Source organism: Tinamus guttatus, unplaced genomic scaffold, assembly GCF_059628265.1.
Source record: "Tinamus guttatus ecotype Peru unplaced genomic scaffold, ASM5962826v1 Tinamus_guttatus_pri_ptg000190l, whole genome shotgun sequence".
Lineage (NCBI taxonomy): Eukaryota > Metazoa > Chordata > Aves > Tinamiformes > Tinamidae > Tinamus > Tinamus guttatus.
In genome coordinates this window covers 68605-83022 of record NW_028288724.1, presented here as the reverse complement: position 1 = coordinate 83022, position 14418 = coordinate 68605, and the positions used below count along the sequence as shown (strand labels likewise).

General features: G+C 52.6%; 1 protein-coding gene and 1 pseudogene across 1 annotated transcript; both read left to right on the top strand.

The window, feature by feature from the left end:
• Window positions 1-89: 89 nt before the first annotated feature.
• On the top strand, window positions 90-5955 carry LOC148594867 (SUN domain-containing protein 3-like). Its single transcript, XM_088523477.1, has 10 exons — window positions 90-178; window positions 1517-1640; window positions 2766-2792; window positions 3267-3307; window positions 3525-3684; window positions 4070-4154; window positions 4310-4425; window positions 5069-5236; window positions 5529-5618; window positions 5803-5955. The coding sequence occupies exons 1-10, from the start codon at window positions 90-92 to the stop codon at window positions 5953-5955; spliced, it is 1053 nt and encodes a 350-aa protein (XP_088379603.1).
• A 2000-nt stretch (window positions 5956-7955) lies between these two features.
• LOC148594866 (uncharacterized) lies at window positions 7956-9027 on the top strand (annotated as a pseudogene).
• Window positions 9028-14418: the final 5391 nt, after the last annotated feature.

Here is a 14418-nt window from a genome sequence, read left to right as displayed (position 1 = left end):
AGCATTGTGAGATGTCCCTTCCCACCTCAGGCATCCTGGAGGGTGGTGCTGCGGGGCAGAGAGAAGATAGCCTGAGAAGCGCTAGAGCCATGGGAGCCCTGCTCTGCCTGGAGAGCCTGCTGCTCGGAGCGGCAAGCAGCGACACTGAGGAGCAAAAGGAAGAGCTAGACAAGGAGGCGTGAGCACCTGGCAGCCTAGAAGCAAAGTGCTCACGACATGGCAAGAGCAGAAGTGGGCAGACGTGCCACAAGCCTCCATGCCTAGAGACTGCATCAAGCGCTGAGCACCAAGGTTGCTGCTTAATTCCTCCAAGTGCAAAGAGCAGCTGCTCCCAAGTAGAGCTGCTCTGGAGCTCCCCTCACTCTCATCCTACTCAGGAGCTCTCTACACCAGAAGGGTGTGGGAATTGCCAGCACCCCCAGCAAGCGTGCCGAGAACCTAGACCTCCTTGAGCCTTAGCAATGGTCAAAGGAAAGGGCTGTCCTGCGGAGCTGCCCTGGCGCTGGCTGAGTGCAAGCAGGAAAAGCAGAACAGGCTGCGGCATCATTGGCCGGGGCAAAGGGCCCTGGGTGCCCTGGCACAGAGCAAGCAAAACAAGAGCAAGTTTGCTGATGATACCAAACTGGGAGGAGTAGCCGATACCCCAGAGGGCTGTGCTGCCATCCAGAGGGACCTGGACAGACTGGACAACTGGGCGGTGAAAAACCTCATGCAGTTCAACAAGGCCAAGTGCAAGGTCCTGCACCTGGGGAGGAATAACCCCAGACACCAGTACAGGCTGGGGACCGAGCTTGTGGAGAGCAGCCCTGCGGAGAAAGACCTGGGTGTCATGGTGGACGACAAGTTGACCATGAGGCAGCAGTGTGCCCTCGTGGCCAAGAAGGCCAATGGGATCCTGGGCTGCATTAAGAAGAGCGTCTCCAGCAGGTCGAGGGAGGTGATCCTGCCCCTCTACTCGGCCCTGGTGAGGCCGCATCTGGAGTACTGTGTCCAGTTCTGGGCTCCACAGTACAAGAGGGATGTGGAGCTGCTGGAGAGAGTCCAGCGCAGGGCTACAAGGATGATCAGGGGCCTGGAACATCTGCCCTATGAGGAGAGGCTGAGGGAGCTGGGCCTGTTCAGCCTGGAGAAGAGAAGGCTGAGAGGGGATCTAATCAGTGTATATAAATACCTCAAGGGAGGGAGTGCAGAGGACGGTCATGGTCTCTTTTCAGTGGTGGCCACTGATAGGACTAGAGGAAATGGCCGGAAACTGAAACATCAAAAATTCCATAGGAACTTAAGGAAAAATTTCTTAACAGTGAGGGTGACAGAGCACTGGAACAGGCTGCCCAGAGAGGTTGTGGAGTCTCCTTCTCTGGAGATCTTCAAAACCCGCTTGGATGCAGTCCTGTGCCACGTGCTTTAGGTGTCCCTGCGTATGCAGGGGGGTTGGACTAGATGATCTCTAGAGGTCCCTTCCAACCCTAAGCATTCTATGATTCTATGATTCTATGATTCTATGAATATGCTCCAGCGTCAGCAAAGCCCAAACCTGCAAGGGGCTGCATCAGCTCTTCCTGCGCGAGTGGATGGCAGAGTGCGAGGAAGACACTCAGCACCCGGTCGGCTCGCCTGTGTCCACGCTGGATCCTGCCAGTGCAAGGGCGGCATTGACAGACTGCAGAGGCCGCAGCAGAGGCCACAGACTGCGGCCTCACTCCGTGCTAAGACCCCTCTGCGCAGGTCATCACAGGCGGCCCCTGACCTCACAGCACTCGGCTCTTGTGACCTCACCCTCAGCTGCCCTACATAAAAGGCCAGTGCGCAGAGGGCTGTCGCTCTGCGAGTGAACAGGTTTGCAGAGGCCAGCAAGTGCTTGGGAAGAGGCGTTGGTGTCTTTGCAGATCAGCGACCTTTTCTCTTTTGCTGGAGTCTTACCTGGAGCAGAGCAGAGATGCCAGCCGGTCTGGTCCGGTGGGTGCAATGGGGCCCAAAGAGCAGGGAGGGAGAAGAGCAGAAGCCCTGTGCGCATCCTGGCAGCTTCCTTGGTGGGGCCAGAGCGCTCCTGAGCACTGGGCTGTGGGCAGCACTGCCCTCCAGACTGGGGCACCAGGCAGCCCAGCAGAGCCTTTCGGGGCGCAAGGCACAGCCCATTCTCCTCGGGAGAGTCCCGGGGCACCACACCGTGTCGGGCCAGAACACGATACCGGGCAGGGACTGTGTGTGCAAGCCAGAGGTCTTCACGGGCCTCAGCGCGCACAGGGAGGGCTGCTCCACCGCAGAGCTTCCTAAAGCCCGTGGGTCTTCACCGTCCTGCCGCACTGGGAAACCTGGCGGAAGTGAAGCCCCCAGGCACAGGAGCGGGACACTAAAGCTCAGCTCTAGGCTGGTAAAACACCTGCATTCCTTCTCCTGCAGGCCATGCGTCTCCTCAGCACGGGGTGGCAGAAGGCTCATCCAGATCCTTTTCTTGCTGGCCCCAGTGTTTGCTGGTGAGCAGTGCTGACCAACCATCTGGTGGGGCTGCCCAGGCATGCTGGAGGGCAGCTTTGAGGGGGAGGGAGAGGCGGCAGATCCCGAGATCTCCAAGATAGGAAGCTGGGAATGCCAGGGCGGGTCACTTAGGTGGAGCACAGCCTGCCTCCTACCTTCCATGGGTTCAGGCAGTGTGAAAGAGTGGAGTGCTTAGGAGCGTTATGGCTAGAAGTGCCTCCCTGCTTCAGAAGCTCTTGATGTTGTGACTTGCAGTTGGCGTTTACTGCTGGGTCTTGCTTCTCCCCAAGACCAAGTGTGAAGAGGAAGCGCTGCAGGTACGTGCCTCTTGTTATGGGAATGAAAAGCGTTGTGAAGGCCGTAGAGCAGAGCTCCTGCTTCCCCTACAAAAGTTCAGAATGTGGTGCAGCTTTGGAGGGCTAGTCCTCACAGAGATCAGGGCGGGAGAGGGACTTGTGTCGATGCTTGTGCTTGTCCTTGTGTCTGCATAGCTGCTGAATGAGCTCTGAGGCCAAGATCTCCCCACTGGAGTCAGCTCTGTGGCTTTATAGGCAGCAGACGAGAGACATTGGGCAGGAGGTGCCTTTGCTCTTGCTTTAGCTCCTGGAGCCTGCAAGTGCTCCAAGAGGAAATGGGCTGCCCCAAGACACCGGCTGCTGAGAGGCCTCATTCCTCTGCCTTGCTCCAAGTGCTTGAAAGCAGCAGGCACTCTGCCTCCTAGGGAAGGATCCTGTGGGAAGTGCCCATGCTACTCGTGGGACTTGCTCTCACGGAGGCCCTTTGTGTTGCAGGAGAAGGCCAGCGTGCCTGAAGCTGAGCTCTCAGCTCTCAGGTAAGAGCGCTTCCTTGGCCCGCACCTGCTTGAATGGAAAAATAGGCAGGGCTGCAGGCTGCCGCCTGTGCTCAGAGTGCAAGGGAAGCCTTTGTTAATGCGAGAGAGGGAAGGGGATGGGGGCAAGAAGGTGGCAAGCTGCTTGTGAGTGCATTGGGGAGCTGCCTGCAGGGGCTGCGCAGGTGCTGCACAAGACCTGCTTTCCCTTTGTCCTTAGTAACACGTTGGGGTTGCTGAAGGAGAAAAAGAGAGAGCGGGAGCTTCTAGAAAAGCAGGTGATTCGCCTGCATGAAGAGATCAGGCACGAACATGAGGCCATCCTGCGCTCAGTGGAAGACGTCTTGGAGGAGAGGGAGATGGACGCTGAGAAGAGAGAGGTAAAGAGACTGTCATCTGATGCAAGGCCTTGCTCTCGTTTGGAGGCTCCCCGCTGCTGCTTCCTCTCGGCCCTTCCAGAGTGACTCTGTCCTCTTGCTGCCCGAGGCAAAGGTGTCTCTCAGGGCTCCTTGGGGCAGCGGGGAGCTGAGCAAGGTCTACTCTGTGGCTCAGGAGACTGCTGTTCTCCCACTGTGCCCCCTTGACTCGTCACAAAGCGCTCACCAAAAAGCTGTGGTACCATTCCCCACCGGGAGATGCCCTAGGCCGATGCACCGCGCGGCTGCCCTTGCCTCGCACTTAGTGTTCATGCAGACGTGCCCATTGAGGAGCTGCTCTCATTCTCTGCGTTAATTTCCATCTCCACCTTTGCAATGTTTTCCTCAGGCCCTTCTTGAGTTGACCCGGGCAGCTCTTGAGCAGATAGGGGCCAAGTATGTTGAGATGGCTGACTGGGCTCTGCAAAGCACAGGTAAGCCTTGGGGAAGTGTGCGGGCACTGGGCTGCTGTATGGTCCTCCCCAAAAGACTGCGTAGGTGGGCTTGCAGCCTCAGAGATCCGTGCTAGCTCACTGCTTCTCCTAGCTCTTGGAGGGTCCTAGGCAGCTGCTTTGCATGTGTATTTCAGGGGCCACCATCGACAGAGCCCGCACATCGGAGAGTTACAGTGGGCGACACTCTGTATCTTGCTGGCTTTGTCGAGTCTTCTTTACCCAGGCCTATCCTCCGGACACCATTTTGCAGGTAACAGCATGGAGAGCATGCAGGACGTCCGAGACAGTTCCTTGTTTCTAGCGGGGGCACCAAGGCCAAGCACTTCACAGCCCCAGGCTCGCTGAGCCCTACTGCGCTGCCCCTCTTCCTGACCACCACGTGCCTTTGGCCACTGCACTCCCACCAGGGCTGAAGCCAAGAACAGCAGCAAGGTGCCCGCAAGGGTTGGTGGCATTTTTCTGGGGACCTTGTCCTTGGCAGCTGCATTTTGCCACCTCCACGCTGAAGGCCCCTGTTTTTGAGAGAGGGCAGTTGAGGAGGGTCTGCTGGGGTCTGTCCCCTTGGAGAAGTGTGGGGGCTCACAAGGGCCTTGCCACTGCCTCAGGCTTTGAAGGCTCTGCCGTGGCCTCCCCCAGGGAGCCCTGAGCTCTCTCGCGATGGCGTGCAAGATGAGAGCGGCTTTTGGGAAGTCACTCGCTCTGAGATGTTTCCTACTGAGGGTTTTGGTCTGCTGAGCACAGGTGCCCAGTGCCCTCCTGCCCCTTTGCGCCCCTTGTGTGCCTCTCCATGCACAACGCCAGCCCCAGGTGTGCGCTTCTTGCAAAGCCCCCAGTGTGCCAGTGTGGGCTCCTGGAGTGCCTTGCCGCTGAAGGGGACTGCTTTCTGCTTGCAGCCAAAGACCTCCCCTGGTCAGTGCTGGGCTTTCCAAGGAGCCGAGGGCCAAGTGGTCATACGGTTGCCGCAGCACATCTGGCCAGTGGCTGTCACCGTGGAGCACATCTCAAAGGCAGTGTCTCCATCCGGGGAAGTCAGCAGTGCCCCCAAAGATTTTGCCGTCTTTGTAAGTCTCTGCTTTGCACCTGCTGGGAGGGAAGGGCCAGGGGAGGCCTCACTGTCTTGGCGCCTCCTCTCCAAGAAGGGCGGCCTTGTTGCTGCAGAGCAGCATATCCTGCATGGGCCTGTGGGGAGCTCTGGAGTGCTTTGGCCTCTCCAGCGTTGTGCTTTCTGGGATTCAACCCACCTGTTGCTAGAGCAGTGGGACATAATGCAGGCTTCCCAATGGTGACTGAGCGGGCTCTTCTCCATTGGCTCTGCCTGAGCATTACCTGCTATCCTTGTCGGTTGCTTTTAAGGGTATGGATGAGGAAGGCCCCGAAGAAGAGCTCCTGGGGCTTTTTGCATATGATGTGGAGCAAGAGGCGGTTCAGACCTTCCACCTCAAGGTACTGTGAGTGCGTGTGGGCACAATGCAAGGAAGGAGCTGGGTTAGCCTGCAAGGGCTTGGGCAACAGAGGGTGACCCAAAGAGTCCTGTGCCTTGTGGCTCTGCCTTATGACCCGTGGCTGCCTCCTTGCTCGGGGATACTTTTTGCTTCCCAGCAGGGCTAACACTGCATTTCCTTTACAGAAGCAGCTTCCCAGAGCCTTCCAGTTCATCAAATTCAAGGTGAAGAGCAACTGGGGGAAGCACGAGTACACCTGCCTTTACCGAGTGCAGGTTCATGGCATAATGGCAGCTCAGAGGTTCCAGCTGAGCCAGGAGAGTAGAGAGGTTCTGTGAATCACAATAAAGGAGTCTGTCTTGTGTCAGTTCACCTTGGTGCTATGTGTGGCTCCTGAAGTTCCATTCCTGAGGCAGGCTGCACAAGCTACGCATGCTGAGCACATGTAGAGAGAGGCAGAAGGGCAGCTGGCTCTCTGCAAAGCAGGACTCTGCTCTTCCAGGCAGTCTGAGGGCACTTGTTCACTTGTTTCGATTAAGTTGTGAGGCATGAGGAAGCAAAGAGCCTCTTGGAAAGGTATCCCCCCACAGCTCGTGTGATCCCTCAGCACAGAGATGTGCCACCTTCACTGTGCAGGTGCAGCGAGCCTGCCTCCTGCCTCAGCGCCGCTAAGAGCCAGTTGTGCTTGCACCACTCCTGATCAAAGGAGCTGTCTGCCGGAGGGGAAGGACGGCTCTTGTCTTTGGTGCAGGCAACAGGGCAGGGCCCCTGGGCTCCAAGGGCAGCCCCAGGTGCTGCAGCTGCAGCTTTCGCAGCACAGGGCACTGCCTCAAAGTTCCCGATTGCATGGCACAAGAGCATGCCAAGGCAGGGAAAGCTTTCCGGCTGTGCCAGCAGAGGGGCTGAAAACAGGTCACTCCACAAGGTTCTGCCTGCTTTCTCCCCTGCTAAATACCAAAGCCTCTGGGAAGCTGCAACGTGGCATTTACTGGAGGACTTGGCGGGCTCTTGCATTGCTCCCCTGGTGCAAGAGCAGTTCAAGAGCAGGCGCCAGGGGCTCAGCAGGAGCAGAGTGCTCTGCACTCCATGTTGGGCTCAGCGGCTGTGTGCCTCCTTCTGCAGCAGAAGACAGCTCTGCAGAACAAGGAGGACTGCACTCCCTGTGTTCCCATCAAGAGAGATGGACCAGGTGCCATCTCTAACAGGGTGGCAGGCAGTTCCCTCGCGGAACTGAAAGATCCAGGTCCTCTTGGCGTGCTCTGAGGACAGCAACCCTATCACGGGCGCTCTCAGCACCCGCAACACACCCTGAACTACCTCCTCATCCTGAGCAGATGCACCACAGCTTGGTGCTCTCAAAGAATGGGAGAAGGAGCACCAAAGGGGTCCTGCGGTCCTGCAAAGCAGCAGCCTCCTACCAACAGGAGGCACTTTCTTCTTGTACATATTCCGCCCTCTCTGCTGATATATATTACACAATAAAGATCTCAAGACCACAGACACAAACAGCACAGACACAGTTTCTATCCAGTGGCACAACCTCACATAGCTGTGCACTCCCCTAGTGAGTTCCACTGTTTCAATTGCCGAATGCCATCCTCGTCGCCAATTAGGTTGCGAATGGGCTTGGGGTTCGGCAATAATCACACACAAAAAGGTGGCTATGGCGAGTCTTTTTTCAGGTGAAACCACATTAAAGAAGCAAAGTATGAATAATTACTCTTGAGGTAATACTTGCCTGCAGGATCCTGAGACTGAACATTCTCTCGAGTTGGCGGCTTACAGGGTTGCTGACAGGCTCCTAACTCAGCAGGTGTCCCTGCGGAGACAACGTAGACTTCGATGTTAGGATCCTCGCCCCCGCTCTCTCCAGCCCATCTTCTCTCCAGTAGCAACTGAGGCTTTTACAATTTGTAAGGACCGTTGCTGCTCCTTCCATGCCAGTCGCACTGGAGCTTGGCCATCGCTTCATTCTTGTTTCCTATGCCAAAGTATTTCTCTCGTCTCTTTCCAAGGGTACTAGTCAGAGTAGGGCTCCCAGTCCTCCACTGGTGGGGCGGGTGGGCGCCGCAGTCTGAGTTATTCCTGGCTTTCCCGCTTTCAAATTCTGCACTTTCTTGTTGTGCTTATTCAGATGCGGTGGAAGAGAGAAAGCAGAAGTTTTGTCAAGATGATACGGTGATCCACTCCCTGCAAGGGGCAGTAAACACTCTGCAGGAACAGCTAAAGGAGAACAAACAATTTTTGGAGGAGGAAAGAAACCAAAAGATGATATTAAAGAAAGAGTTGAGGAAACAACTCTTTTTTGAGGGAAGTAGATACTTTGTCAGAAATAGAAATGACACGTGCAGAGAAGGGGGCACAGCAAATTTATCCCCAGGGAGATTTACAGAAGGCCAAAGAAGCTGTAAAAAGCCCACCCCATACGTGTCCACTGATTAAAACAAGAGTATGTGTATGAGGACTATGGCGATGAACATCCTCAGGTTACCACCAAAGAAGTCCCATTCACTGCAACTGAATTAGCAAAGCTGAGAAAAGATTTTGCAAAAACTGCGCAGGAATCAGAGACAGAGTATGTGTGGAGAGTGTCTTTGTCAGGAGGGGATGGAATCTTGTTGTCAGAAAAAGAAAGAAAAGGGTATCAGGGTCCGGTTGTGTTTCTGACTGCTGGCGATCGCTGAGCCCCATGGTCATTGACTCAGAGAGCTGCGTATTGGGCTGGAGGGCTGACCCCTTTGGAAAGAGGAGATCCGCTTGCCCTAACAGGGACGGTGGATCAGTTAGTGGAAACTGTGCAAAAGGCGGCCTGTCTCCAGATGATGTGTGATCAGGAGCTGAAGCCTAACCAGCGTTCCCTAATGATGCTGCCTGTGGACCCAGAGAGAATGACTCCCCTGATACGAGGACTTCCTGACTCCCTGAAACCCATTGGGATTCCATTACCCGTGATGGAGAAAGCCGCTCTGGAGGGGATGGTAACCCCTGACTGTTGGTGGCCAGGGAGGAAAGTATGGAAATGGGGAGAGATCGCCCAGGAGTTGATTAATCTGGGGAGAAAATACGGCCCTGTTGCCGAATTGTCCCAAAGAAGTGAAACCAGGGTTATATGGGCTGCAGAACGGGTTAGTGGGCGGTGATCATCCCCCGTGAAGGGCCGAGATTTGGGGTCAATCCAAAATCACAGTTCTGGGAGAGAGAATCTTCCAACCTGAAACGAGCTGTTGCGGCTAGGGCTTCAGAAAGGTATTCCCCGGGATTCGATGGACGGACTCCCAACCAAGGAATTAGAACGACTAGTGCAGGAATGGTCAGGGCAAACGGCCTCTTTCAGATCAACCCCCAGTGCCACGCCCTTAATAGACCTTGAGGAGGAGCTGGCTGAGAAGAAGGCAAGGGCGGGAAACTAATTCCTCCTCTCCCAGAGGGTGAGGGGGGAGGCGGAGGATGGATGTTTGCAAGACAAGTCACCTGCAATACGAAAGGGGATTTATTGATTACTGTTGCTGTAGGACCAAGGAGAAGACCGGTAGCCTTTTTAATTTATACAGGAGCACAAATTACCGCACTAATGTGGACTGAAGCAGAGTGATGTGGAATCTCGATTCCATCCAGGAAGCTAATTGTTTTAAATGCCTTGGGAAAAACACAGTCGGTGCCTGTGAGTCCAGTGACACTATGGTTACCAGAAGAACAAGAGCCTGTCAAGACCACTGTGGCCGTAGGCTCTTTTCAGATGAATCTTCTAGGCATAGATGTTTTGAAGGGTAGGCAGTGGCGTGATACCCAGGGAAATTCGTGGTCTTTTGGTATTTCCCAGATCATAGAATCATAGAATCATAGAATGCTTAGGGTTGGAAGGGACCTCTAGAGATCATCTAGTCCAACCTCCCTGCATACGCAGGGTCACCTAGAGCACGTGGCACAGGACTGCATCCAAGCGGGTTTTGAAGATCTCCAGAGAAGGAGACTCCACAACCTCTCTGGGCAGCCTGTTCCAGTGCTCTGTCACCCTCACTGTTAAGAAATTTTTCCTTAAGTTCCTATGGAATTTTTGGTGCTTCAGTTTCCGGCCATTTCCTCTAGTCCTATCAGTGGCCACCACTGAAAAGAGACCAGCACTGTCCTCTGCGCTCCCTCCCTTGAGGTATTTATATACGCTGATCAGATCCCCTCTCAGCCTTCTCTTCTCCAGGCTGAACAGGCCCAGCTCCCTCTGCCTCTCCTCATAGGGCAGATGTTCCAGGCCCCTGATCATCCTTGTGGCCCTGCGCTGGACTCTCTCCAGCAGCTCCACATCCCTCTTGTACTGTGGGGCCCAGAACTGGACACAATACTCCAGATGAGGCCTCGCTAGGACTGAGTAGAGGGGCAGGATCACCTCCCTCGACCTGCTGGAGACGCTCTTCTTAATGCACCCCAGGATCTCATTGGCCTTCTTGGCCACGAGGGCACACTGCTGCCTCATGGTCAACTTGTCATGCACCACAACACCCAGGTCTTTCTCCGCAGAGCTGCTCTCCAGAAGGTCAGTCCCCAGCCTGCATTGGTGTCTGGGATTATTCCTCCCCAGGTGCAGGACCTTGCACTTGGCCTTGTTGAATTGCATGAGGTTTTTCACCGCCCAGTTGTCCAGCCTGTATAGATCAGGCAATTGACCGGAATATCCGCTGCAAGTGGCGCCTACCCTCCCCGCTTCCAAACTGACAGATCTGAAACCCTATCCACTGCCATTAGGAGCCACAGAGGGGATCACACCAGTTCTGGTGGATTTAGAGAAACAAGTGGTTGCAGTTTCCACTCACTCCCCCCTTAACTCCCCAGCGTGGCCTTTCAGAAAGGCAGACGGTAAATGGAGATTGACTATAGATTACCGGAGACTGAATGCCAACACAGGTCCACTAACATTGCTGAATTCAGAGCGACCATTCAGGAACAATCTCATCCTGTTATGGCAATGATCGATGTCAAGGATATATTTTTCATGGTCCCTTTACAACCTGAGGACCAGGATTGTTTTGCCTTCACCTAGGAGGGACACCAGTACACCTTTACACGACTCCCACGAGGATACAAGCACTCCTTGACGCTGGCCCACCATGCTCTAGCGCAAGAGTTACAAAAAATCCTCCTAAGGGCGGAAGTAAAGATCTATCAATATATAGATGATGTGCTGATAGGAGGGAGTCAGGTGGAAGAAGTTAGAGAAACCCAGAAGGACATCATCAACCACTTAGAAAGTACAGGCTTGACAATTCCACCTGAGAAAATACAAGCTCCTTCAAGTAAGGTAACATTTTTAGGGGTTGGGTGGGAGGAATGACATGTATCCCAGCGGATACCCTTTCCTCTCTTGACCGGATCAAGATGCCAGAATCCAAGAGAGACTTACAGCATGCACTAGGGTTGCTTGTGTTCTGGAGGAAGCATATTGCTCACTTTTCAATTACTGCCAGACCCCTGTACGACTTACTGCGAAAAAGAGTTCAGTGGGAATGGACTCAGGTTCATGATGAGGCTTTACAGCTGTTGGTGTTTGAAGCGACTGCCTATCAGGCCCTTGGTCCCACTCACCCATCCGATCCAGTTCAAACTGAATGGGGATTTGCCAAGACTGGACTGTGAATCCGTTTGCGGCAAAAGGGTCCAGAGGGACCTAGTGGGCCCATTGGTTTTTATTCTCACAGCTTTAAAGACGCTGAAAAAGGATATACAGCTTGGGAGAAAGGTTTATTTGTAGTTAGTTAAGCTCTAAGGGAAGCTGAACGGACTATCTGGCAACAACCTATAGTGCTCAGAGGCCCATTTAAAGTGATTAAAGCAGTATTGGCAGGAACCCCACCCCCTGATGGGGTGGCTCTGAGAGACTCTGTGCGAAAATGGTACGCACAAATAGAACACTATCGTGATTTTTTTTCTGTATCTGAAGGAACCACAAAGGCGTTCAGTATACAAGATGAGGTGGACTTGGATAGAGAAACACCCGGGTTATGATCTGTAATACAGGTAGCTCTTCTGTTTTCTGAACAATTGCAGAATGTCTGGTTTACGGATGCCTCGTCAAAGCGAGAGGGAAAAACTTGGAAATATCCAGCAGTGGCACTTTGGATAGGTACTGAGGAACAGATCATTACTGAAGGAGAAGGTAGTGTACAAGTAGGAGAACTAACCGCTGTGTGGAGCGTTTTCCCACATGAGGCTCAAGCTGCTTCTCCTGTCTATGTCTGTACTGAGTCTTATGCCGTGTTTAAAGGCTGCACTGAGTGGCTTCCATTCTGGGAATAAAACTGATGGGAGGTCAATACAATATCTCTATGGCAAAAGGAAAAATGGCAGGATATTCTTACCATTGCCAAACAAGGGGCATTTGCAGTAGCTTGGATAGCATCTCATCAACGAGATGACACCGCGGTGAACCGATGGAATGCCAAAGTGGATGAACTAGCACGGGCTGGCTCCCCTACAAAACACCCAGATAGCAGAGAATTGGGAACATCTCTTGGAATGGCTACATGTAAAACGGAAACCTTCAGGAGCGAAGGAGCTGTTTTGTGAGGCACAAGCCCGAGGGTGGCCGGTTACAAGGGAGGAGTGTAAAACCTGTGTATCTTCTTGCAAATAATGCTGAGTCCATCTGGACAGACACCCTCTGGGAGCTGCCCCTCTGCACTTGAGAGAGGGAAAAGGCCTGTGGGAGGCCTGGCACATTGATTACATCGGCCCCTTTCGAAGGTCAGAGGGAAAGCACTATGTACTGGCAGGCGCAGACAGAGTATCTGGATTAGTGCAAGCTAAAGCATGCGCTAAGGCAATAGGAGAAAACACCATAAAGGCTCTGAAAGAATGGTTTGGAATCTTCCCCAAACCGCAGTCAATTCAATCAGATAACGGCTCACATTATACAGCTAAAGTGGTCCAGGAGTGGGCAGCCCAGGAGGAAATTTCGTGGGTGTTTCATACTCCATATTACCCTCAAGCGAATGGAATCGTGGAAAGAACGGTCTTATGAAAACAATTCCTCAAACCACATGAGCCAGGATGGGCTGAGCAGGTGTGGGATGTGGTGATCAGTGTTAACAGTCACTGGGGAATAAATGGATGTCCAAAGATCACAGCATTTTACCCAAAAGCTCCAAAGATCATACCAGCCCCACATGATCCTGATCACCCTAGAGATCCATCTTATTCCCCAGGACAGCCTGTCTTGGTTGAAATCCCCGCCGTGAGGGCGGTACCACTGGTATTGGACACTCCAATAAACAAATACACCTGGAAGGCAAAAAACACCCATGGGAAAATCCATAAGATTGTTGGATTGTTCCCTCTTTCTAACTCGAGAAGTCTTTTGTTTCATTTCAAGAAGAAGCAAGTGACCCGGATTCGCCCACAGAAGATGTGAACCAGATGCTGATTGTAATATAATTTGGTTAAAATGTCTATGTCATTTTTAATTATATTGGTCTGGGGGGTTATCTCTAAGAGTAAGGAGAAGCCAATTCCCCCAAATTCCACCAATCTATATGATCCATTTAAGGATAACGAATTTGTTTCGTTAGCAAGACCTGTAAGCCAAGCATTTAATCGGAGTATGGTAATCTGGGAGAGAGAGAGGTTGCCTGCGACAAGCGATCTGTCGAGGTTAATATAGGTGGAAAACAAAAGTGGGGGAAGACTGAGTAGCCTCCTGAAAGAATAATCAAGCATTATGGGCCTGCTACCTGGAGTCCTGGTGAACCATAGTCAAGGGCGAGACTGGGTTGGCCTCTGTGTTCGCCACCAAGAAGAAACTTGAGCTCTGCTGTTGGCTGCCACCCATTAGGCATTGAGCGGTGGGGACATATGCCATGCCAGACCTTGATGTAAGTGATGGTCACCTCTCTCTCTGAGGGCCTGTCGCAGTCGTGGCGACAGTCGTTCTCCACAACTCGTCACTCTTTTTGACGGGCCAGACAGGGTTATTCCAAGCTGTGGTAGTGGGTTTATAACTGCTGCATCCACTAGGTCTTTAATTGTCTGCGAAATGTCTTCATGCCCCCAGAATCTTGTACTGTGTCGTGGCTATTGATTTAGTTGCGGCATGAATCTGCACAGAGGGCATTTTTACTTTTCTGACTAAAATTGTCTGGGTACTAATGTAGTTCTTTGTTCCAAATTGCTACAAGGCGTCAGAAAGTTTAAAAGTCAGTCCCTTTAAAATATCAATTCCAATTACATATTCAGCAACAGGAATTATGATAACTGAATACAATCATTTTGGGAGATTCTCTATTTTCATTTCTATTTATGCTTGTACAACTTCAATTTGGTTTCCTCCCCAAAAATTGCTTGGGATTTCCATATATTAAGGAGGCCTTCGCTCCAGGAGCAACAGAGGCTTTTACAATTTGTAAGGACCGTTGCTGCTCCTTCCATGCCAGTCGCGCTGGAGCTTGGCCATCGCTTCATTCTTGTTTCCTATGCCAAAGTATTTCCCTAGTCTGCTTCCAAGGATACAAGTCAGAGTACGGCTCCCAGTCCTACACTGGTGGGGCGGGTGGGCGCCGCAGTCTCAGTTATTCCTGGCTTTCCTGCTTTCAAACTCTGCACTTTCTTGTTGTGCTTATTCAGCCCTCTCTGCTGATATATATTACACAATACAGATCTAAAGACCACAGACACAAACAGCACTAACACAATTTCTATCCAGTGGCAGCCAAAACCACAAAGAACCGCAGTAGATGCAATGCAAACTATGCTTTATTGTTCTCTAAGTACATTATTTATACTGAGTTTTTCTCGTCGTGGCTGCTACTTATTGGTGA

Excerpts from the sequence above, each read along its gene's own strand:
- LOC148594867 (XM_088523477.1), top strand. The coding sequence starts at position 90 with ATGGGAGCCCTGCTCTGCCTGGAGAGCCTGCTGCTCGGAGCGGCAAGC. Across the intron at positions 2,793-3,266 it reads GTGAAGAGGAAGCGCTGCAG|GAGAAGGCCAGCGTGCCTGA; the intron begins GTACGTGCCTCT and ends TTTGTGTTGCAG. Across the intron at positions 5,237-5,528 it reads CCAAAGATTTTGCCGTCTTT|GGTATGGATGAGGAAGGCCC; the intron begins GTAAGTCTCTGC and ends GTTGCTTTTAAG.